This window comes from Panthera leo, chromosome E3 (assembly GCF_018350215.1).
Source record: "Panthera leo isolate Ple1 chromosome E3, P.leo_Ple1_pat1.1, whole genome shotgun sequence".
NCBI classification, from domain to species: domain Eukaryota; kingdom Metazoa; phylum Chordata; class Mammalia; order Carnivora; family Felidae; genus Panthera; species Panthera leo.
In genome coordinates this window covers 13,686,914-13,712,175 of record NC_056694.1, presented here as the reverse complement: position 1 = coordinate 13,712,175, position 25,262 = coordinate 13,686,914, and the positions used below count along the sequence as shown (strand labels likewise).

At 49.9% G+C, this 25,262-nt stretch overlaps 1 protein-coding gene across 4 annotated transcripts in view; it reads right to left on the bottom strand.

Moving 5' to 3' along the window:
* Positions 1 to 2,501: 2,501 nt before the first annotated feature.
* AUTS2 (activator of transcription and developmental regulator AUTS2) overlaps positions 2,502 to 25,262 on the bottom strand; it is a 1,111,391-nt gene continuing 1,088,630 nt past the window's right edge. For 2 of the 4 annotated variants that reach the window (XM_042921091.1, XM_042921092.1), the window contains exons 10-19: positions 25,169 to 25,213; positions 22,019 to 22,114; positions 19,602 to 19,673; positions 18,362 to 18,391; positions 16,587 to 16,658; positions 12,298 to 12,439; positions 9,283 to 9,360; positions 8,319 to 8,402; positions 6,957 to 7,179; positions 2,502 to 4,624 (exon numbers count right to left, since the gene is read on the bottom strand). In XM_042921091.1, coding sequence (XP_042777025.1) covers positions 3,376 to 4,624; positions 6,957 to 7,179; positions 8,319 to 8,402; positions 9,283 to 9,360; positions 12,298 to 12,439; positions 16,587 to 16,658; positions 18,362 to 18,391; positions 19,602 to 19,673; positions 22,019 to 22,114; positions 25,169 to 25,213 — 2,091 coding nt within the window. In that variant the 3' untranslated portion in view covers positions 2,502 to 3,375. The remainder of the gene's footprint in view (positions 4,625 to 6,956; positions 7,180 to 8,318; positions 8,403 to 9,282; positions 9,361 to 12,297; positions 12,440 to 16,586; positions 16,659 to 18,361; positions 18,392 to 19,601; positions 19,674 to 22,018; positions 22,115 to 25,168; positions 25,214 to 25,262) is intronic. The other 2 variants (XM_042921093.1, XM_042921094.1) reach the window with 1 other exon arrangement.

Below are 25,262 nucleotides of genomic sequence, written 5' to 3'. Positions count from 1 at the left end.
ATTTCCTCTCATCCACCTTGATTGAGGCAGAAGGAGGGATAAACAGCAAACGCCGTTGCGAATATCCATCCCAAATGGTAATTATTGCATCATTATATTTGCTGCTTTACTTGTCTGTTACCATTAGGAGGTAACAAGATCATTGTCAGTCAAAGGCTGTGGAGATAATTAGAGCATCTATAGGTTAGCAGGAAATCAAATTGGTGCTAGTACCCATCAATGCCGGGGAGCTGAACGTAATTAGAGGGGGAAGATGCAAAGGTTGAGATGAGTAAGGCCCCAGGGATTAAATACCATGACTGATTTGAGAGTCTGTCTCCTCTGCGTTCTGACATGGCAGATGGGACGTGCAGAGAGGAGCACGGAGAAGGGGACGCGGGAAGGTCTGCCAGGCACAGCGAATCAAGCCGCCGCCGAGACGCAGGGTCTGGAAGGTCTCGAGAATTGGCCCATTCGGAAAAACAGCGTTTGTCGTGTTTTCCAATCCTCCAGTTTTCCTTTGGGTTATTTTCTCTGGTCTGGGAGTCGGGATATGAACGCAGGAGCAGAGTCAACAGGAGCGGGTCTTTATTTGGGAAACCCCTTGCTCGGCCCGAGCCCAGCTCTCCCGCCAGGACGGTCTTCGGGTGCCCACCCCGCTTCCCAAACACCCTCCCTGGTCACTTCTGCGCGGATTCCCCAGACAGCGGCCGCCCACGTCCCGCTGACCCGGGGCCGCTTTTGTCTTGTCCCCAGAAAGATAACACCAATCCAAACAATCTCATCCAAACAGCAATTTCATCAGGTCGACAGTTTTTTACATCTTGGAAAAACACAACAGATTTCAGAGGACGAGGGGGAAGTCTGCAAACCGATGAGGGACAGGCCATGTAATTCAACGAGACACAGAGAGCGGAGACAGGGAAAAAAAAAAAAAATACCGGGAAGGTCTTAAGTAACATACAACTGACCGAATCCACGGATTGAAACGCAAAGGAACAAGCAAGCAATGACTGTTGTCAGAGGCCCGAAATCAGATCTGTCACCGATGCAGAGAAAGCGAATGCGGAGGGGCTCTGAGGCGGGCCCCAGACGCGAGGTGGCACAGCAGCCACCTCGGCCCGTGCGTACATCCCCCGCAAGATCCGAAAGTACCTTCCCGTGACTTAACGGCTCGTCGTTTCGACCGTGCCAAAAAATGAAAGCAAAAAAAGAACGTAAGATCCACAACTGACGGTGTGGGGCGCAAACGTTTACAGAAACTAACCGGCCGGGTCACTAACTGCGTTAGGGAGGGCGACCGGCCGCCGTAGGTCAGCCTCGCGTCCTCACTCGGGCTGGGTTCAAGGTGTTTCTTTTCCAAGAGCCCGGTCTTGCACGTAAGGCTTCTTCCCTAAGGTAACGATGGCCATTCTCACACAAACAAGCAGCTGGAAGCTTGGTTCACATTTTTTAATAACATGGCACAGTTTACATTACACAAGAAGGCTCCGCCGATGAGAACATGCTGAAAACTCAGTCGGTTTTCACGCGTCTTTTCACAGAGGGTCTAGAAAGGACTTTATTACATACAGGGTAAACAGCAAAAAGGTCTGTATAGAACAATCTCTTTACAATACCGAGAGCTACCACTATAGTTCCAGTGTATATATTCCTTGGGGTTTTTTTTTTTTTTCTTTTTAGTTGTTGTCTTTAAAAAAAAAAAAAAACACTACACAACATCTGGAGTTCACAAAATCTGAAGCTCACAACTAAACCTTCAGTTTACTACTAAAATAGATCTCTCTGCTTATTAGAAACAATGGTCTGTAGTTAACTTTTTTTTTCTTTTTTGCAAAAACAGGATAACAACATCAGATAGCACTTTAATATACTAGAAGGACCCAATGGAACTAATTTTATTTCATACATATATTTTACAGTCCAGTAGACAAGATATATTGTATTTCTCTGCTAGTAAAGTCATATTCTCTCCAAATATGTAGACAAGAGGCTTAATGTATTATAAAAGTATGAAGACACATTAAGGTTGGTGCAAAATTAAAAACACACGCACACACAGAACTTTGTCTCTGCCACTGCTCACCCTCTGTAACTCTCCATGGCTCCCCAAGGTCGACCTGCCGGCTCTTTCCCAGACTTTATTACCAACTGGAACACAGCGAGTCACATTAGGAAACGTGCACCTTAAACCCATCAGTTATTGAAAACAGTGAAAACATATCCATCATCTGAGAAAACGTGAAGCTTTCTTTCAGGATGTGTTTGGATGTAATCGAATCTCATTACAAACCGAGGAGGCGCGTACAGACAGGAAACAGGACACACTAAAACACGCATGGTTCCCACATGAGGTGTGTGTGAAGTCACGTGACTGATGGTGGCGACCTGTCTGTGTCCCCTGATTTTGGCGTCTGACAGCTCCCATCCTCCCTGGCACTGGGTGTTCAGGCCCTCGGCTCTCTTTCCCGGGGGCTGTGCTCCACCCCCCCCCCACCCCCCACCCCCACCCCCCGCCACGGCCCGTGAGCAGTTTAACTTCGCGAGCCAAGTTTCAGCCCGGGTCCGATTTGCAAAATAGGATGTTTCTCCGTTTGGAAAAAAAAACAAGCAAGGAAAACAGAGTCCTATCACGTAAGCGCTTGTTCAGGGAAAATATGACCTTAAGTATGTTGTAAATGGATCTGAAAAGGCTCCTTTGAGTTAGGAGGGCTTTTGTGAAAAGCCCTAACATTCATTGCATAGTTGAAGGGTTTAGCTGTCTATAACAATATATGGGAACGCAGCCGTAGCCGACTGCACTCGCTGATATTAAGTTTGCAAATAGCACATTTTAAGAAGTATTAATGTATTATGTTACTTACTCTTGATCTATTTACATTTGTACAAAGTAAAGCTTTTATCTTACCCTTTGCATATATGAACCATTAGCTCACGAAGCAATGTGTTTTTTGTGTTTCGTTTTTTGTTTTTGTGTGTGTGTGTTTTTACATAGCTATGTACACGGCCTTCCTTTCTCATCTGAAGGAGCTTCGCACGATGGGCTGTGTGGACCGCTGTTTGTCTCTCCCCCAGTCACCACCGCGTCGCTGTGTGTCTGTCATCTTCACTGTTTTGGTTCAAATCAAAAAGTCTTATGTGAGAAACCAAAAGAGTTAGAGACATGAGAACATAGGACTTGGCTGAAAGATCTGAAAAATTTCAACATATGATATACAAAAAAAAAACCATTTCAAAATCTGCACTGGAGCCTATACATTTTTTACAAGGGGAGGAGGCGGGGTGTGCGGCCCCGCCCCCCCCCAGTCTGGTGGGCCCGCGCTGGCTCCCCGTCTCCGGTCTGGCGCCCTGTTGGTGTGCAAGGGCTTCTCTTTCCTCCCTCGCGTCCTGCCCTCCTTACCGAGCTTCGATATCCTTCAGGGTGTGGGAAGGAGGCCTCTCCCTCATCTCTGCAGACAGAGGGGTAGTCCTTCTGGGGGAGACCGGGCGGCCCCCCAGCGTGGAAATGAGCGGGGGGGGCGCGCTCAGCGCCGCCGTCGGGGGGGTCTTGTTGAGCAGTCCGTTCTGGTGCCCCGCGGTGGGGCTGATCCTGGGGTAGTGCATGCTGGGGAGCCCCGGGGTGAGGAGGCTGGGGTGCGGCAGGTGTCCGTCCAGGGAGGCGGGGTGCACGGGGTGGAGCCGTGTGTGTTCGTAGTCTTCTCTGAGCATGTGCAAGCGCTCCCGCTCTTCCAGGTGAGTCCCGCGCTCGTGCTCCCGCCGAGGGTCCACAGACAGAGGGTGGTGGTGGTGGTGGTGGTGGTGGTTGTAATCGTGAGGCTCCCTGTCCCTGAAGGAGCGATCGGCTTCGTAGAGCCGCGGCGTCGAGAGACGGTGCAGAGGGTCGTTCCTTAGCAGGAAGTCCCTGCCCAGCGGGTCTCTCCGGTGAATGTCAAGTTCTCGGTAGGGATCCCTCAGAGGGTCCCGTATGGGGTCCCAGTGGAAAGAAGGGTACGGGAACCGCTCTCCGCCCGGGATGGGGCTGATGCCCATGAACGGGGTCATCATGCGAGTCCTGTCCAGGCTGCTGATGCTGTTCATGGGGTGAATGCCCGTCACCCCCACCGTCATGGGCATCGAGGCCAGGGGCCCCGGGTGCACGCTGGACGAGGAGTTTGGAGGAGGTGGCTCCGAAGACCGGTGGGTCTGCGGGGCCTCCGGAGGCAGGTCGTGGTCTTCCTTGCGCTCCTCCTTCACCTTGACCTCCGAGCTCTTCTTGGGGTTCTCGTAGGCCGGCTCGCTCTTGCGCTGCTCGGCCTCGCGGCTCGAGGTGCTGTTGGGCCTGGCGCTCTCCACCACGGGGGTCCGCACGTAGGGTGACGGCACCCGGGCCAGCTGCTTGGCCTCTTCGCCCGCGGCTCGCCCCTCGTGGCCGTGGCCGTCCTTCTCCGGCAGGTGGCCCTCCTTGGCCTTGTGCTCGTCGGCGGTCAGGTCCTTGCGGGATTCCGAGTGGTCTCTCTCCCTCTCTTTGGATTTGTCTTTCTCGCGAGCCTCAGTGTTCAAATGACCCCTGATCTGTTCAGCGGAGCTACGGTTATGTCCCAGGGTGCTCACTGGGAGGATAGGTGCTGGTGAAGGGTGGCTGGAGTGTCTTTTCTCAACGCTTTCCCTGCGGAAGAAAAGAGGGACACAGAGAAGCAGATGAAATGGGCTTGCCGGCCTGGGGAGGGGCTGCCAATGAAATGGTGGTGGGAGAGAGGCTCGGGTCTGGCTCCCGTGGTCACTGAGGCAGCCGGATGTGCCCTTCGCGTGGCAAAACCAGCCACCCTGACCTTACTCACCTAGACTTTCACGGAAGCTTTCTGGGGACAAGGCACTGGCGCTGGGGCGGGTGGGGGTGGGGGGCAGGTGGGAGAGTCTGAGGGGGAAACAATTCTCTCTGCATGTGAGATTCACGTGCCTCCGTCAAGGCCACAGACGAAGCGCTTTCGGAGGGTGGAAATGGACCAACGTGGCCAACAGTGATGTGGCAACACAGCCTGCCTGTCTGGATTCCTAGGGTCACTGAGTGGTAAGAAGAAAGTTCTAAGAGCCCAAATGCAAAGACGATCTTTGCGATAACAGAGCCAGAGGGAGGAAGGGTGCAAGGGGCTTCGATCTCCCGGCATCAAGACGAGGGACCTGCGTCACAGTCAAGGGCACAGATGCAGAGTGATCTCCGGGGCACAGCATGTGAGGGGGCTTTGAAGGGAGACCATGATGTCAGGGCTTGGGGGTCCCAAATAGCACTTATACCTTAGGAAGGGCAAGAAAGCCCGAGTCTGAGAAGATGGGAGGGAAGCTGGGAGGCAGAGTGGGGTCCCCAGGCCTCGGGGGACAAATGGAGAACAATCTTAAGAGCCCCTGTGAATGGAAGTGTGGAACAAGAACTTGGGGGACCCGTTTGGGATGAGGGACTTAAGAGCACAGGGCAGAAAATTCAGAGCAACAGAAGGACAACAGAGGCCGACTTGGGAGACGTAAGATGGGCCCGGGCGTGTCGTGGGGACAGCCCTGAGACGGGACGTGGCCAAGGAGAGGAGCAAGATGCCTCGCCGGCCCGGTAGCAGCAAGGCTCCCAGGCGAGGGTAGTCTGCAGCGAGAGAATTAAGGAGGGTTTCCCCTGCGGATCTGGTGTCTATAGCCAGCACGCAAGGCTAAGAAGAGGAAGAGAAGCGTCTAAAAGGTGAAGGACAAAGAAGAGTGTGCTTTACTAAGTTTCCTGACTTTAGTCCAAAAGGCCGTTTGACTCCACCAAGAAAAATGTGGAAAGGTTTGCTGTCGCATGGTCTTCTGTGCCCTGACAGGCTACCCAAAGCTCCAGGTGCCGGGTGTGCCCGCCTCTCTTTGGCAGTTGACAGCTGAAAGCTGAACGCCATAAACGGTCCTTCCGCTGGGTAAGAGATTTTTAACATACGGTCTTGAAGGACAAATGGATTCTTTTCTTTTATAAGAAAGAAATCAGTTAGAAGGATGACCTCCGAGGAACGCATACTAATCGGACACATTCAGAGTCCATAAAGTTGAATTCTTTTCAATCACTAGTGAGCACGCGCGCACGTGCGCACACACACACACACACACACACACACCCCACACACAGTAAAGAAAACTGGAAGATTTGGCTATTTGAGGCTTAAGTACCAAAAGCAGAGCGTTACTAGGTATTTTCTGTCAAGCATATCTTGATTTGCTTTCCCCTGATTTTTCAGGTCATTCAAAATGAAAGTCTCCTACAGAAAGAAATCAGAAAGGGATGACATTCTTCAGAGAAAATGCTCTGAGACGTCTTCCTCTTTAAGGCCGTTTCTTTTTCGGGCATGGGTTACCAAGCACAGAGATAAAAAAAAAAAAAATGGTTAGTCAGGTTAATTATCCACTGGCAAAACAAAACCCACACCAGAAATGCTTGCCGGCACTCCTCTACGTGTAGGTTTGCAAAATTTTATTAGTCATCTGTGAGCCCAGGGTTTGAGTTTGAACGAAATTTGAGAAAAATGTGACGAGACAATGCAAACGTGACTTTCTAAAAGCAAACAAAAAGAAAGAGAGAGAGGTGGGGGGGAGGGAGGGAGACAGAGAAAAAAACCTATGGATGATTGAATGGACTGCACGAACTTGAAAGCAGATATGGTATTGATTCATGCCGTGTGTGTTTGGTCCAAAGCTCCAACTCACTGTCTTTGAGAGCGAGATTTATATTTGGGACTTCGGAGGCTCTAAGTGTGCATCTGTGTCTGAGTCGGGACGCTCTCGCTGTGCTGCGGTTTCATCCTACGGTCGCGGTGCACTACGGGGCCGAGGGGGTGCGCTCGGGGACTTGGGGGCCGGCCTCGGGCGGAGCGAGGAGCTGAGGCCACGGGGCCAGCTGGAGCACGAGGCTGGGACGGGGAGGGTGGACGGCTGCCCTTGGCACGCAGCGGGCTTCCCCATCGGGGCTCGAGAACGGTTTCTTTCCGTACCTTTCTTTGTCATCTTTACTAACAGATGAGTCTCGTTTATCTACGTCTCTATCTCTGTCATGAGCTGCAGCGGACGCGCTACGCTCCAGCTCGCCTGGCTTCAGCCAGGGCGGAGGGGTCGGGAACGACGGAGGCGTTCGGTGCAGCCGGTTCCAGGGCTCGTGAGGGCTGCTAAAGTTCTGCACACTGGGGCCATCCTTGTGGCCGAACATTGAGTTGGGTGCTGAAATGGTGAAGTGGAGAACAAAAAGGTTTAAGAGAAATTATATAATCTGCCGTAATGAAGGTACTTACCAAAAAACTTTTAACAGCACTCAGAGTTAAAATGAATACATATTATGGGGAGCTGGAAAAGGAAAGGAGATTAACAGATTCATTAGAGGAGCGCTCGTCCTACGCTGGAGGGGTAGCTCGCAGCTTTTGTTCTTAAACCAAAGGCGAGGGGGGCGGGAGGGGGAGCTTTAAAAAGGAAAGGGGCCAGATGGGTGTCAAGAGCGCCCCATCAAACACGTCTGGTGCATGCAGAAACCCCGAGCGTGGTGCACTCTCGCGGGGGTGACTTGGGAGGAACAACGCTCGGCACGGAGGCACGGTCAAGCCGAGCCGCTACCCACAGCCCCTCGAATGGGACCGCCGCTGCTCCCGCAGCGGTAGCAGGCGGAAACAGGTGACGTCACAGCCCGGGCAGGGCCTTGACCTAAGCAGACGCGGAAGGTCTCCGCGCCGGACAGAGTCGGGAGGGCGAGCTTAGAGTTGCACTTGGGGCCTCCGGGGCCAGGAGAACATGATCTGTGGATGGCACGAAAGAAAACGTGTGGCGTGTTCAGTGGCTAGAGAATTCAGTGACTCAAAAACGAGCAGGTGCCACAACTCTTCCCCTTCTAGATACTTTTTTAGAAAACGACATGGCCCTCCCAGACGAGGGACTATGACGCGTTGCCAGCTAGCTAGCCTCAGCCTGGTACTGTTTTCCCGCTATTTCCCGTCAAGTTCTCTCAGTGCCATAATGCCAGAGGCCAGGTGAGTGCAAAATTCCCCCCTGCAATGGGACTGTAGCTAAAGTCATGGATAGTAGGGATGGAATATGGAGGAGACTGAGCTTAAGCAATGTTTTGGGAGTTCAGTCAGTGACGTCACTGATGCCCAGGAGGACATAGTCACGATGGGTCACCCTTGAGACGTTGCTTTCGACGTAAATGCACCCTCGCCCCTAACTCCACTGCTGAGCCCTGCCTTTGCGGTGACGTAAGCCAATGTGTTTCCCAAGAGGATCGTTTCCTTTTCGCTAGAAAGGTCTTGAGCCATAGACAGATCAGAGGAGACAGAGTCCAGGGCGGATTTTAAAAAGTTAGAGGTACTCACTAACTGAAGGATTTCCAAGTCCCCCGAAGGCATTGCCACCAACCGCTGCGAGGCCAGTGAACGTAGACGGACGGTTAAAAGGCTCTGCAAACACATGGGGAGGAAGGAAAAGGTTGGACTGGACTGAGTGAGGAGCGCGAAGAGCTTCCAGGCAGGTGGGAAAGAGATGTGGGAGCCCCGCCCTCTCTCTACTCAGACCCGACGTGTCCCTCCCGCTGCTACCAGGTTGTGCAAAAGGTTTTCGGTGCGCTCGGATTTGGGCACTGGATTAGCAAAATATTTATTTACGAGAGCTGTCTTTCCAGAACTGTGCCTTTTGCCCCATTCCTCTTGCCGGGTGGCGACTATCACTCAAGCCCAGCAGTGTCTTAAGACGCCCTCCTGCCCTGTAAGTTCTAACAGAACAAGTAAATGACATCTTAAAATGAGTCTCTCAGTGACGAAGCGCCGAAGTCGTGTGTATTATACACGCTGTCGCTGCACTGCGTATACACACGCGGTGTGCCTGCACCTGCTTGTCACATCCGCAGAAAATATCAAATAAATCAAGGCGGCAAAGAAAGCGTACGCCTTTGCGAGGGAGACCTACTCACGGTGAAAGGAGAAGGGATTATAACATAGCAGGTAATGTCTCCTCACCACATCATCTTGCCCCGCTGGGCGGGAAGCGGCCATCGTAAACGTGGATTCCCGGAGGTGGCCGGGCACGTGCCCACTGTGCCATCGGTCCCTTCGGGCGGGACGGCTACGGAGCACTCAGCTACTACTTTAAGGAGGTGGCGGCAGGGGTGCCGAGACACCCCGAGGATGGACAGCAGGTGCTGAAACTTGTTCCCAAGGGCCCTCATCGCCCCACGTAGTCAGGGAGGTGTCTAGGACCATGGCCGACTTGCCCGGAAGCACAGCAGAAAACAAAGGTTTTCTGAGACACGCGCGTCATTTCCCATCACCGCGGGCAACTCACCCAGGTGAGCGGCAGGGTTAAGGAAGTTGCTGTGATGAGGCGGTGGCCCGAAAGGGGTCCCGGTTGGGTGTGCAGCACCTAGAAAGTCAGACATGGCGGGGTCAGGCTTCGCGGAACGCCGGTTCCTACCATGCGGCCGGCTCCTCACTGCGTCAGGGCCCCGGGAGAACACTCGGGAGGAAACGCGTTAACGGAAGGGCACCCCGGCCACACACCGGGAGACGACAGGGTGTTGTTAGGGAGCAGAAAACCCAGCCGTGCCCTTTCTCCGGGCGGGGCTGGCCACCCCCAAATCGGGGCGTTACTTTTTCAAGATGCGGACACGCAGCCTGAGAAGTGTGGGGACATAGGCGCAAGGGTAGGGGCGAGGGGGGTGATCCTGTAACCAAAGGAGTTTGAAGAAACGCCCAGTCACAAAGTGCTAAGCGTGGTTCTTCACTGAAGGACTTCTCAGAGCCGTTAGCGTGTTCCTGGGCTCGTTTTCTGAAAGGGGAGCATTTGGCCACGGGATACTTTCTTCCCGGAGCATGTTGGGGGGGCAGGTCTTTCACTCTGAGGAACACTGAGCCTGAAACCACGTTTTACGATCCTTGGGAGCGGCTGTCGCGCAGCGGTGGGTCCGGGCCACGGTGCCTTGCCCCACGGAACCCCTCTCCCGAGGCACGTGTTAGCTGTCAGGAAGGGCGTTACAAGGCCTGGCCCTACGGAACCCGGGATCGTGCGTTGCACCAGGTGACAGGACGTGAGCGCCTTCAGGCAGCTGTCCGGCTTCGGTGCCAGGAAAAGCTCCTTTGGTCCGTGTTTGTGGACACCAGTAATCTGCCCGCCAGGGACCTTAGTGCTAGTTCAGCCGTCTCCTTTCCTTCGGTTTCCCCCTCAGAATGTATTTCTTCAAGATGCCACAGCCTCCTTTTCCTGGAGGAAGCGGGGGAAGGCAAGAGGGAGAGGACAGACACAGGGTGTGCGCACAGGAGGCAGGGGAGGCCCACATTCCTAAAGGCTGAGGGCATCCCGGCTCTCGGGGCGGCAGGCCCGGCTTCAGAGAAGAGACCGGCCGGGCTCACCGGAGGGAGCGTCCTAAGCTTATTTCAGGCATCAGTGCCCAACAGCAAGCTGAAAGTGGCTGCATTTAACACGTGTGTGTGTGAATTAGACACCGCGGCTCAAAGTTTCACCAAATTATCATTCGGGGGCAAAATCCAGTGATGCTCGTACTGAGAAAGATGGCCTCCCGGAACGGATGTATACACAGGGCCTCCATGAAGAGACTTTTCGCTTCTCCACAATCTCTTGCATTTTGTCTAAGTTCCTACAAACGACTATAAATTCCCTCAGGAAGACAGATCAAATGGAGGAGTGCTGTCCCTCCCGAAACCCTATGAACTCAGTTGATGCTCTGGGTCGCCGCTCCCTGGACTGCAAGGTCTTCGTGGGGCCTCAGGTGTGGAGGAAGCCATGGAACCCGGGAGGACGTCTGTCACAGTCACGGACTCGGAGAATTGGAAGGCACCTGAGGAGTCATCCGTTCAGTCCTGGATGGTGACTTATCCTCCACCCAGGCAATGCAAAAATGATACTCCATTTCTACCAAGCGAACACGGTCCAGAATATTCATTAGGTGTTAACAGTGTTGCCAGCTAAATAAAAATGTGGCCGCACACTGCCTGTGTAGTACAAGCTAATTAATGCTTCGATGAAGATTGGGAGCTTTGCTCAGCCCAGGGCCCCCAGGGGTGCCTTGCAGTTCCAGAATTATTGAAGCAAAAGAAGCCAATTCATCCACTTGGCTCAAACGGAAGCCAGGGAGAAATCTCTCTATTTCTCTCCAAAAATTGCTCTTAGTGTAGCTCTGTCTCAGAGCCTAGGTGCCATGGTAACAAAGCTTTCAAATATGTCCCTAGACAGAACTCACAGAGCAAAACCTGAGACCTTAGCAAATTCCATCTACCCTCAAGGGTGACTCACTTGCTTTGGCAACAAGGCCCATTATAATGATGATTTCTTGCAGTGGGGGAGTCTCTCTCTTTCTGAATGGAAGAGCCTTAGGTCAACCCAAAATGAGTCTTGGATAAAAGCCTGGGAAGGCAGCAGGCAGGATGGATGTGAAACTTGTTCCCTCAGGACCAGGAACGGGGAGCCCCGTGAATATTTATGTCCAGAAGAATAAATTCTACTTAGCACGGTGGGTATGAAGTTATGAAGCTCGTCACCAGATTGAGCGCAGCGTCGCCATTTACAAGTATTAGTGAGCGGAGCTCTGTGCGGCAAAATGGCTTTCCAAGGCCTGGATGGTAAGGCTCCTCTGAGGAGGAGGGCTGTTCTCGTTTCCTGATGCGCCTTACGGCTGTGTGTCCGCTGCCTTTTGTCTGTATGTCCTTGGAGCGGAAACGGGTCGTTCTCTGACGCAGTGACCCCCAGTTCCCACTGCCCCCGCTTTGGCACACCTAGGAGGCATTCGAAGGTTAATGAACAGATCCCTCAGGTGTTTCTACCCTGTCCTGCAAGTTTTCTACCATCAAATAATGAGCCGAAGCAACATGAGGCCCCGGAGAGAAAGATGATCTTTCTTTCTCTCTGTAATGAAAGAGGGTGTATCAGTGAAGAAGGGTCCGTCTCCCTAGACGTACTGGGATGTTGCCTTGCAAGCTGGCAGAAAGTGTAGTTTTTTTCTTTTTTTTTAATGTTTATTTATTTTTGAGACAGAGGCATGAACGGGGGAGGGTCAGAGAGAGAGGGAGACACAGAATCGGAAGCAGGTTCCAGGCTCCAAGCCGTCAGCCCAGAGCCCGACGCGGGGCTCGAACTCATGGACCGTGAGATCGTGACCTGAGCCGAAGTCGGACGCTTAACCGACTGAGCCACCCAGGCGTCCCAGAAACTGTAGTTTTTAAAGGGAAGGTTTGAGCGGTAGCCCAGAGCACAAACATAATTTATATAGCTACCTGCGAACAACATTCCTCTTTGAAGAGAAGAGTTCTCTTCAACAATAACTCTTTCCTCCAGCTCGGAACTCACCAGCGGCAGAGAACAAAGTTGAAGGCCGGGCCAGGTCATGGGGGTGGTGGATGGCTCCGAAGAGGCTGGGGCCTGGGGGGCGGCTCAGGAACTCGGGTTTCAATCCGAAGTCCAGCTTATGTGGGTCTGACTGCATCTGTTTCTAGGGGAAAAAGGGGAAAAAGAAAAGATGAAACCCCAAGAGGAACAGCAGGGAAGAACGACCTCAGCAAAGAGGCAGAGATGGAAAAAGGAGACTCTGTGAATGGTGCTCTTGGGCTGCGTGCTACAGTCAGGTTCAAGTTTACAAAAGCTGGGAGAACAACAGCGCACAAAGCACCTCGCCCTCGAATGCCAGAAAAGCAGGTCAACCTACGAGGGGCTAGTGGGGCCTGCGTCCGGACGGGGCCAGTGTTCCGTCTGTGAGGTCATACGGCCTGAGGAATAAAACCGTTGATTCAAACTCGCCACCACTCCGAAACAGTTTATTATTCGCTGTAAAGGCCCATTTTAGCAAGTTTTTAAATGATAGTATTTCAAAGCTCATTTTATTAGGAATTCTGCATGAATAATCTGCTGTGCAAATTAATCGTTAATGACTCTATGCTGTACTCTAATAGATCACAGTACATTAGTAACGGGAAGTTATGATGAAATATTTGCACGCTACAAGCTAATTTTCAGATGCTCATTGTTACATATTAAAACAAAAACAAAAATAAACAGCAGCAAAGCAGGGGTATTCATTTAACGAACAGGGGTCTTTTTCTTGCCCCTGCCCCACAACTCCCTGAGGAAGAGATCAGCCAGTGAACCATCGAGAACTTCTCGTTTTTTGTTTTTTTGGTTTTGTTTTTGAGAGACAGCAGAGAGAGAGGGAGAGAGAATCCCATACAGGCTCCACGCTGTCAGCGCAGAGCCCGAGGTCCTTGACATAAGCTTGAACTTATGAACTGTGAGATCATGACCTGAGCCGAAACCAAGAGTCGGATGCTTAAGCAACTGAGCCACGCAGGCACCGCCAGAACTTCTCTTGCGAAGCACTTGCCATCAGCTGCCATCGCTCTGTTTCCACCCAGTTATATGTAACTCATACCCTCAAGCTACTCTCCGTTCACCTTCCTGGAAGGCTATAGAAACTGGCTCACCGTTTCCTCCCTTCTGCACTGTGGCGTCATTCTTCAGGCCAGTAGCGGTCTCAAATATGGGGTTTTCTTTTTTAAAGAAGATTTTTTTAATGTTTGTTTATTTTTGAGACAGACAGAGTGCGAGCAGGGGAGGGGCAGAGAGGGAGGGAGAGAGGCAGAGAATCTGAAGCGGGCTCCAGGCTCCGAGCGTCAGCACAGAGCTGGACACGGGGCTCAAGATCATACACTGCGAGATCATGACCCGAGCCGAAGTCGGACGGTTAACTGACGGGGCCACCCAGGCGCCCCTCAAAAATGGGGGTTTCAGAGTTGCCCCACCTTCTTAATCCTCAGCAACCTTCTCTCTGAATCTCACGCCTCCCCTGATGAGCATCAACCCTGCCCCCCCCGGCAGGGGGGGCTGGAGGCTCCATGCTTCCCTCCCCGTGCCCCTCCCCCTGCCCAGCCCTCCCCGCCCGCCAGGCTCCCATCCTTCACGGCCCTTCGCCGGATTCTGACCCACTCCTCCAACCTCTGCCACCCGATTGACGCTCACCGTCCATTTGGGCCTGCACCACCTCAAACTCCCTCTTGTCTGCCCTGAGCACAGCCCCGTCCCACTGTGTACTGAAGTCAACAGGAGGCCTCTGGGCTAGCTGGCGTGAGAATCCGGGACGACCGAAGTACGCCCCTCCCTCACCCGCTCATCCGCTGTGCCCACTCGAGATGAAACGTCCCTGATCGCTTCCAGCCGGAAGCGGACAGCACGTTCCATCGCTTCTCATGCGTACGTGGGTATGGTCGCCGGAGAGTGCCGGGCAACCAGACAGCAGGGCGGGTGAGGGCCCTCTGAGCCTGGCACCCGAAGTAATCTGCAGGTGGTATTTGGGGAGTACTAACAGAATGAGGAAACGCCCATTACAGGCAAGGGGACAATGGCATTTCTGCACAAATCCACAGGGCAGTAATAGCCAGACCCCAAACCTGAGCTTCTAATTCACTACAAATCCTTGAAAATCTTCTGAGTGCCTCTTTTAATTTGGTTGCCAGATTATTTGGTGCTGCTAATACTGCACGGAACACAACACAGCACATTAACCACAACTTAGGTCCACGAAGCCATCCAAGCGGATGGCACCTGGGGATTACAAAGAGCTCGCTGGGAAGGGGAGATGAGCAGCCGTCTTCGTGTGCAAGATGGCTTCCTAATTGAATCGAGATAATGAAGGTTTTAGTCGCCGGGGACACCTTCACGGGGAGGAAGTTGCTAAAGTAGCACATACAACACCCTTCATCGCTTGTGACCGAAGGAGCTACGAGGAGGGTTGAGTCTCACCTACCGATCCGCTAATCGCCATCCTCCAGAACAGAAAGGGAACTGGCCTGAGTGTCAAAATTTAGTCAGCGGTCGTGATCTCACGGTTCATGAGTTAAAGCCCCGCGTCGGGCTCTGTGGTGACAGCTCAGAGCCTGGAGCCTGCTTCGGATTCTGCGTCTCCCTGTGTCTCTGCCCCTCCCCTGCTTGGGGTCCCTCTCAAAATAAATGAAACAAAACAAAACAAAATATTTCTGTGACAACCAGCTCTCCCTCCTTTATTTATCAGCTTTTTTTTTTTTTTAAGTTATTTATTTATTCAGAGACAGAGCCAGCGAGCAGGGGGCAGGGCAGAAAAAGAGGGAGGGAGGGAGGGAGGGAGGGGGAGAGAGGGAGAGAGAGAGAGAGAGAGAGAGAGAGAGAGAGAGAGAGAGAGAATCCTAAGCAGGTTCTGCACTGATGCGGGGCTTGAACTCAAGAATAGCAAGATCATGACCTGAGCTGACATCAAGCATTGGTTGTCTAACTAAGCCACCCAGGTGCTCCTATAGGCTTCTTATTCTCATGGAGGCCGTTAGCACTAAATGCTTGTTCGTGAAAAAATGGATTAACTGAAGCTTACTGGAATTGCTTGATTGGTCGTCTTCTCCCAGTTTTCTAGGCACACTTACACAGACATTAAATCTGAACTTGTCAGTTATTTCTGTTACAACTATGTCAACCAGTGATGCCTTATCTGGTCTGCAGAAGGCTCTTGACCCTATCACGAACCGCGAGATCATGACCTGAGCCGAAGTTGGACGCTTAGCTGACTGAGCCACCCAGGCGCCCCTCAAATATGCGGGTTTCAGAGTTGCCCCACCTTCTTAATTGTCAGCAATCTAATGGCTAGAACGCAAATGGCTGGAAAAGTGGAACGCAGTATTCATCTGTGTGACAAAAACACAGCCAAAAGAAGCAAAATAATCTGCAGGGTAACGGGCCAGAGGTGGTTCTGACAGGTACTGACTGTTTTCTAACCTGTGTCACTGGTCATCAAGATGACTAATTAATGAGAGTGTTAAAAGGTCACTGCGAACCAAACACGACGCCTGAAAGAGAAATTCTTTTTTTATTTTTTTAGGTTTCTTTTTTTTTTAACGTTTGTTTATTTTTGAGAGGGAGAGAGAGAGAGCATAAGCAGGGGAGGGGCAGAGAGAGAGAGAGAGAGAGAGAGAGAGAGAGAGGGAGACACGGAATCAGAAGCAGGCTCCAGGCTCTGAGCTGTTAGCACAGAGCATGATGCGGGGTTCGAACCCACGAACCACGAGGTCATGACCTGAGCTGAAGTCAGACACTCAACCAACTGAGCCACCCAGGCGCCTCAAGAAATTCTTAACGCCACGTGTTGCTGATGGAAGCTTAGTAGCATCACATAGGGTCTAAAGGGCTCTATCAGCTTCTCAAAGTCATAAAATGAAACCAATGCCCCAATTCTTACAGAAATGCAAACTTCCATGTGTGGCTGTTCCCAGACACTCTGTTATTTTCTGTATAAACACGTGATTGCTATAATTAGATTACCACCGCCCCCCCCCCCTTTTTGCAGGATTTAATCTAATCTGGATCAATATGATGACAAAATCCTCTAAAAGGAAAAAAAAAAACCATCAGGGAGTTCTTGGTTTATTCCTATTTTATCATTTTACTGGCGGTTTCCCTAATTAATAGTAAGATTTCCTAATAGCATCTTCCTGCCAGTGGATCTTTAGAAGCTGTTTAAATGCCTCCTCCCTCCATCCGGAGATCCCCCCCACCCCCCCGCCCCCGCCCCATGCTCCTGTCCCCCTGCCCCCCTTCCCCCGCCAGACCAGGAAGGCAAGACTGACCTTGACTTTCTGTTGGTGGTGGTAGATTTGCCAGGCGATGTGAACATGCATAGCACACCACTTCCCTGGTTTCTGGAACAACAAAGAGCAATGTGGTCACAAGGAAGACCTTCCAGAGCACAGCATCTCCCAATTCCTTCAGAGCTTTGCAGCAGATTTTGGCTGCCGACGCTCTTTTTCACGGCCCGGTTGTGCTCAGTCCGCCCTCCAAGTGCCCTCTCTTAGCGGCTGCCCAGGGCCCGGGCCTCGGGGAACCCCGGTCAGCTCTGCCCCTCCTCCCTTGGGGCCCGAGCTGGAAGCCACTGCTCAGAAAGCCACACTTGACGGGGACCTCCCCGGTTACCGAGCACAAGATGGCAAAAGCCCGAGCCCTACTCTGTGTCTCTTCTTTCTTTTCTGGTGCCAGCTGGCAGAGCGGGAGAGGGGGAAGCTGTACCTAACAAATGCGGCCATGCTACCATGCAAATCGGCTGTTCAGAAGAGCTAATTAGGGAGCGTCTGTGAATCGGTTCAAAACAAGAGAGGGTACAGAAGAACCCGCGTAGCCTCCCCCAACGCGGTTTTGTGTTAACCCCCAGAGCGGAACAAAGAAATTCACATTTTCATTGAAGCCCTGTTCCCACAAACGCTTCGCTAAGAGTCAACTACCCATTGGTGTTTTTGGGTGCCGCTCGTTCCCAAGTGAAAAGAGAAGAAACAAAGAGAGCTGGTTCCTTCCTGTGCTCTAGGCCTCTGCTGCCGTCGCGTCTGGGAGTGTATCAAGCCATGTCTCTCAGATCAGTTCATGTCTTGCTTTCCAAGCAGAGGAGTAACTGAGTGAGCTGTCTTACCACCCTGGAGGGCAGGGACCACCTCCTGCCAATCCGTTTGTAGTCTTGTTGCGTAACCTACTCATAAGCTCCCGACATGCGCTCAGTAACTACAGGCCAGATGAGAGGAAACGCTGCCCCATTCCTACATCGGCAAAGGACAGACGCTTCTGGTTTCTATATTAAGGAGCTGTTTCTGAAAGATATCCTTAAATCCAAGTCTGGGGTCAGTTCTCTTGTCATGAAATCATGGGTCATCTGAAATCACCTACGTGATGACACAGTTCTCCTTTGTTTCGCTTTGGAGAAATTGAATTATCTGATGAGAGGCACCAGAAATGGGTTAAGTGTAGCTGGAAATCTATCCATCCATCTTCCATCCGACCATCCCCCTCCCCAGTAAGTCAGCGTTTATTCAGAGGTCATCTCTTGGCCACTCTCCAGACCACTCAAGACGTTAACAAAACTAATGCTTAGTATGTCCCTCTTCTGCACCAGAGAAATAGGTTGAATGGCTCTGAGGGTCAACATCACGTACCACAGAACGAGGCAGCCACCAGCCCAGATAAATAGATGGATCTATCTATCTATCTATCTATCTATCTATCTATATCTTCTAGGTGCAGGAGAGACAGCAGAGCTCAGTGAAATCCTAATTTCTGCCTTTAGCTGAAGACTTCCCACGTACGTTCCCACTAGTCAAGCTTTCAGCAGCCCTCCCAACAAGATACGGTGCCTCAGTTGAATGTTCTGTTTGCTTTCCCTCAATGGCCTGGCTTCCTCCAACACTCAAAGCAACACAATGTGGGCCATTTCCAATTACACTACCTGAAAAGCCCAGCCACTCTCCTCCCAACATTTTATTCCAACGTTTCTATGGCTTGTTTCCTTGTAATGGATTTGTATTTTTAACCCGCAGGGAGTCAAACAGAGGTTGCAAAACAGTTCTAGAAGAAGCTCTCTTACCCTTAACATAGGTCTGAAAGGATCTGTCAACTGTGAAGAGAAAATGACAACTCGGTTACATGCCTGTCACTCAAACAATTGCTCTAATTAACAAATTTGTAGTGCTTCATTAGGAGGGGAAATTAAAATGTTAGAATTTTACTTTTAAATGAAGCCCTTTTAGAGAATAATTAACCCATTTTCACACGATCAAAAGTGCCAAGCGTCCCTTCCCCCACTTCACAAGCCTGGGCACGTCCACGCTGACAAGCCCCCGACCAAGTTTAATCAATAGCAATTTGCCCTCCGGCAACATGATTTGCTCACATTACACATCTGAACAGCCCTTCTAAGCACACCGCCTGGGTTCTAAGGGAGGACGGCCTCCGGACCGTAGACCTGGAAGCCTGGGTACCCAGGGGTTTCTGGGAGAGCTGTCCTCTTCCAGACGTAAGGTGGAACCAACGCACTCCGTGTGATGACCGCACACTACTTAGAGGTATTACACACTTTTGGAAGGTTCACTAAACATCGTAAAAATACTTACGTAGCTAGTTCATTTTTAACTTCTACCTAACTCTGGTCATCAGTTTCTGACTGCCCCTTAGCCAGGGAAAAAGACGATATTGTAAAAAGTCACCGTCTGTCCACATTTACTATAAAGCCAAACGTAAGTAACAACCCACGAGACAAGACTGCATCTTTTGTAGAACTTCCAATTGTTTTTGAGAGGCGGTAGAGGTGTGCGTTATGAACAAGTGACATAACCTAAGCGCGAGGGACATTTGACTCAGGTCACAGGAGGATTCTGCATTACAAGTAGGGGCCAGGAGCGCTGTTGGGGTTGGGGGGGGGGTGTGCGGGGAGAGGGTCCTGTGACGTCCAGGAAGAAAAGTGCTTCACGCTTTTCCATTCAAAACAGTTTACAGTTACTTCTTCGGTGAGAAAATGTAAGGGGACATAGACAGAGAAGACTGGTCAAACAGAAACTACACAAGCCCACTTCCTGGGCTTGGACCACAAGCCATTTGTCTTCTCCCCTGCTGGCGGGTCCCCCCCTTGTGTCATCAGCCACAAGGGAGTAGCGGAGATTTTGTGCTCTAAGAGTGACTGGCATTTTCTTGCGCAAACTAGAAGGAACAGCTCCCGCGGCAGCTCGCTCAGATGGGCTGAGGAAGGCGCACGACCTGGGCCGGCTGGCCCGCAGAAACAAACAGGCCCTGGCGTTACCTGTGACCGAGCCTGACTTTCTTCTACGTACCCTCGGGTCCTTCTGGAGCAGTGTGTGCGGGACGGTCCCGGGTCGAGCAGCAACATCGATAGGGTTGGAGGTCTACAAATTAATCAGACCACAGCTTAGGAGGCATAGAACACATGACCTGAAGAGCAAGATCTCTCTTTTCCTTCTAAAATATGCAAGTCAAACGTCGATTTCGTTTGTTTGTTTCATTCTGGAAGACGATGAGAGTTCACAGAGGCATCTCCCCCAGTTGATCGCACATGTTCTTCAAGAGGACCCGCTCCCTAGTTTCTCCAGGGAGCCTGACCCGACGTAGTCCTGTCTAGGGAAGGCTGTCCTGTCTAGGGAAGGCATCCAAAAGCGGAGACGTGGACCACATCACTTCTCACCGCAGTAAGAAGCACAGGACCAAAGAGAAGAAACATGTGAAAGGACTGCCCCCAAATCCATCTTCTTCTGAGACACGGACAGCCCTGTCACTGTGTCTTTTGTGTTATCACCAAGCACTCTAAGAACTGCTTGCGTGAACGTCGCGGCCATTTGCTGTACCAGGTGCCCCTCATCGGAATAAGTGCAAGTGTTTCACAGACATTAAGCGAACTCTAAATTTTAACTACGGTAATTCGGCTTCATCTTTCCGAAACCACCACCATTCTTGAATGTCATTCGTAACAATAACCTTATCCACAGGCTTGTGTCCTTTGAATTTACAGCAACGACAAAAAAGCCTACTTCTGGCACACGCAGTCAGTCCCTACTATCTGGGGGGGGATGAAGGAGTCAGGACATGTTTCACCAGGTATCTTACTGCAGAAACCACAACTTCTAGGACTCCCGTCACACCAGAAGTTAACGCGGGTGGGAAAAGAGCTCAAGCTTAGGCACAAAGCTTGCCTATAAGGAGAAGGGAGGGGAGGGGGAAGCATGAAAGAAAGAAAAGCAGTCAGCTGCTGTACAACTAACAATTAAGCTGGAGTTGTTAACAGCCTGATTTGCATACATATGAAGAACTCCGCTAATGAACTGCAATCTACATATTCAATCAGTAAGATGGCCTGGAAAGGCCTATTTCAACACCAAGAGAGACACTTTCTTGCCCAGATGTAGTTTTCTGTGTGATTGGATAATTGTGAGTGAGGGAAATAGTCTAATTTATTAAATGACCTAGCAGTCTGTTTGGAGAGGCACTGGAGAGTTGGTGCAGCCCAGAGGGGACAGACCAGGGCCCAGGGTGTGAGGGTGCAGGGAATGGCAGACAGGGGAAGGGGTTGAAAAATCATTGTCATTTCATCCCAAGACAGGAGGGTTGCACAGAGCCATCACGCAAGTCCCAGGTATGGATAACCTGGCCTATAAGCCACCATTCCAAGCAGATAAATGTCACTTCTGAGGTGTACCTCGTCCTACCCCCAATGCTTTTAAATGTCTTTTCCTGTTTCTAGTTTTATGACAACGTGCCTCTAGAAAGGCAAAACGCGCTCATGCTGGAAGACCCTGGCCCCAATCTGGTGTGTTCTCTTAGAAATGAGATCGGGAAACATAAACAAATAAAAAGGAAAACCAAAAACCACACACAGCAAACTTTCCTACTTAAAGAGTCTGAGGACGGTTACTAACATACCTGCATTTCACTTTTGTATGAAAATAAAGAAGGGGCTGTGATAAAGTCGCATAAGGGCAGAGTGTTCTGAGAATGACTCCTCCCTATTGACCTTCAGAGAGAAGCCTAGCCCCAGATGAGTAGGATAACACTGAGTAGGTAGAAACGAGTTTAGTTATTTAAAGGGCAAAAGGTTAATTTCCCATGAGGCTGTTGGTCTTGACCTTGGTAAGCATGACCACGGCTGAGGGAGGACTGAAGCAGAGTAGAGCCAGAATTTGCAGACAGACAGGGCTCAGGAGCAAAATGGGGAAGAGGGAGCAGAAGCGTCTTCCCCTCACACAACTGGAAGGATGCAATTTTAGTTTGGAATTGTTCCCTTCCTGTCTCTTACAATCAGTCAAGGCTCAGCTCTGCCTCTTTGCTCATAACATGTAACTCGAGGACAACTTGGTGCACACATATCTGACATTTCATACATTTCCTGACCAGAAGCTTATGTCCACAATACTGGCAATAAAATATATATATACGTATTCTGTATATTTTCAAGATTGTAGGAAATCGCGGCTCAGCTGAGATTACATGGATAATACAGATTGAAAATGCAATTCGGGGCTGAGGTTTAAAACTCAGAGGGCTCGCAAAAAAAAACCCCCAAAAAACCCCCAAACCCAAAAAACCAAACCAAACAAAAACGTCGCTCTAATCCCAGTGGTCACTTCGGATTGGGAAGGTTCGTCACTGGCGGGCGACAGGATGCAGAACCCACCCGCACGCCCAGCCTGGGGCTCGGCTGGTAAAGGTGCTTGCCTATTTCCACGGTAAGGTTTCTTACCTTCGGCTGAAATGCTCCTTGTAGTGAACCAAAAGGACCAGTGGGTGGAATCATAGGGGGGATGCCCGATACTGCAGGAGGGTAGGAATGGAAGAGCTGTGGCCAAAGACGGAGAGGGGAAAAAAGATTTTAGTAGGAGGCAAATGATACATTCCAATTCCCTTCCCATAGAACGACATCGACATTAGCAAGCCAGATAATCTCAGTTTGATGCTATTAGTCAAGAAGCCAGGATGAAATGATCACACAGATGTGCCATGAATGCTTAACTTAAAAAGTTAAAAGTAGTTCAGAATCAATCAGCCAGCAAATGATGTCCCAGACGAGGACATCATTAGAAAGGGAGCTTTTCTAATTATTAATTGTTAAATCGGATAGAAGACCTAAATGGTTTGAGATTTTAATGTGCGTCAAAAACAGGAGGGGTGCTGAGCCAAATAAGATGCCCGGAAAATTACAAGTTAATTAGAAAAAGGAAAAAAAAAAAAAGAAAAAAAAAGAAAAATTAGGGAAAAAGGAAGAAAAAGAAGCGACTCTTTACGAGTTGCAGGATTTTATACCATTAAAACTCAATTAGTAATTTTAGATTTTTAATAGTTTGAGGAAATGAGAAAATATGCACAATCCTTGCTTCATTACGTTGTTCCAGAAGTGGCAGTTTCAGAGGACAATTTAATTGTCTCATCTCAAATGAGGACAAATATTTGTGGGAGGGTAAAACGTGCACTTACAACGGAGCTACTGTTTTCTAGAAGGTGGACAAGCTCACTGGGGGCTACCCAGACCCAGCCCTTGCTGTGTCCGACCACTCAGTGCAGGGAGAAGAATGATTCTGAATTAGGAATATGAATTTTCTGGAATTAAGAGGACACGATGGAGGGAAGAAATATGCAGCAATACCGAACACAAGGCACAGACATCGTTTCCTCCTTCTAGAAATTGAGTATTTCCGAGATCCCACTGCTCTGATTCCATTTACTTTGATCAAACCACCATACAGACATTTAAGTAATGGCCCACCTTTCGGGTTGCGTAAAATGTCAAAAACACGATAATAAGACCTCAAGCTTTTCCTAATGATGCCTTTCTGTTTGCTATTTCTAGGTAATGGCTGAGATGCCCATTTTGCAATCCTGTTTTCAGGGCACATACTTTTCTGTGGGTCTTTATTTCATTTTGCTCCCTTCAATGATGCAGCAAAAGTTTTTCAGACTAATTGATATTGAACTAAATCCACTTAAACAGTGATTGCAAGCCAAGTGCCCTCATTTAAAACTACTTTTAAGTCTAAAATTGTGTTTTAGATACTTGAGCGCATTCCATCTTAATTCCCCTTATAACGTCCTAATCCCCAAAGCAGGGGAGACTAAGTACTTCATACATTATCCACTATAACTAATAAAATGAAATAACCCTCCCCCCCAGTATACTGTATGAAGCAGTGTAATTAAATACATGCCACACTGAAACACACTCAAGTCTCTAATACTCCGCCTCTCGGTGGGTATATTTCCTTTAACGTTTTCAATACAAAAATTAGATATTTTCATCGTTGTCCTTCTGCTGTTATAGTCCATGACTGACCCTCTTAGAATAGAGCTGGACTCCCCACCCCCCACCCCCCCGGATGAAAAATCTGAAGTACCTAAGTAATAAAACATAAACCTGCCGGAAACTCAGGCCCCCGGGCTTTCTCTCTATCGTACTTCTAGGACCGCCGGTGGCACACGCACGTAGGAAGGCACTACACTTTGTCCAGATTTACTCAGAAGTAAATCTGAGCCACTGGCTGAGCACGCTAAACTGTCTCTAGGAATGACTTCCTTAGCTAGTCCTTCGCTGAAATCCACAAACACAAAGGGCAGAAATCTGATGACCCTTAAGGACGGCACCACTCGCGGGACAGCGCTAAAGAGGAAGCCCAGGCGTCTGCTGCATTTTGCACGTCCGTTAAAGAAAAAAAAAAAAAATGCTTTTGTATCACAGTGCTGTGAGCAGAAAGTGCCAGAACAACGTGGGGCTCCGGCACTCGGATATACTTTCCGCATCTCTTCCTGAGGAGGCTCCCTCACGTTATGTCTGCACGTCTCTAGAGTAACTGATGCTTAATTGCTTTCTAATATCTTGTAGTTTTGACTTCTCGGCTGGCTACACTCTGGACTAAGGCAGTGCCTGATTATCTGGTTCAGAGTAGGAATGAGCTCACAGGCTTTGCTGATCTACTGAGGAGCACTTCTTTCCAAGCAAGCATAGGTGAGGACGGATGGACAACGTGGCTACAAGAAATTACTCCTCTTCTTTCTTTCTGGTGTCGCTTGAAAAATATGAATAAACCACTGAGCAAAGAAACTTGCAAAATTTCAGGTAAGAAGGATGCAGTATTCACTCCATAATCAAAATATCATGGTAAGATGTACAAGGTGTTTGTCTTAAAAGATAAATAAGTAAAGCCCTCGTCTCACGTCTCAACTGAAATGTATCGAAATAGGCTGGTGCCGATTTCAGTTCTAGAACCGTACTCTTTAACGTGGCATAAAAGAAAAAAATTTTTTGTTACATAAAGAAGAACGAGGTTAAAGGGGAAAAACCATGTATTTCAATCTTAGGACCCTCTTTTACTGAAATGATAGTTTTTGGTTTTGGTTGCAACAAGCCCAGGAGAACACGACCAGCCACGTGGGAGAGGGGTCTACATTTAGTCAGGAGGAAATGAGAATCTGTTTTTGGAGGACTTAGGAGTCAAAAAAGACGAACGACATTCTGTTCGGAAGAAATACTTCACGTTGATTCTGGGAAATCTGTGTTAAGGATGTTTTGGGCAATTCCTGAAATCCTGGGATTCCAGGGTCTCCTGCGGCCACAGTGATTCGAGTGCAGACCCCCCACTTTGAGGACAGACGCCTGGCTCGCAGTGAGGTTCACCTGTGCTTTAAGGTGTCAGGCGCGCTAATGATCTTTTGATTCGGAAGAGGATACTGCATCTTTACCAGAAGCAAACGTCACAAAAGCAAGCATCCAAAGTGACGAGGCGCAATGGGGATTCTCGCAAAGATGATTAAGGAAGGCTGCTAGTCATTTACTGATCTGTGGCAAGAGGACAAAAATGGAAAAGCAGTTACATTGAATGTGTAGCATGGTAACAAGACTCACACTGTGCCGGTAGAATGGGTCAACTTTTGTAGGGTATTTGTCAAACTGTAAAGGGATCAAAGCAAAAGCTAGTTACTTAAAGAGTCTACAATTC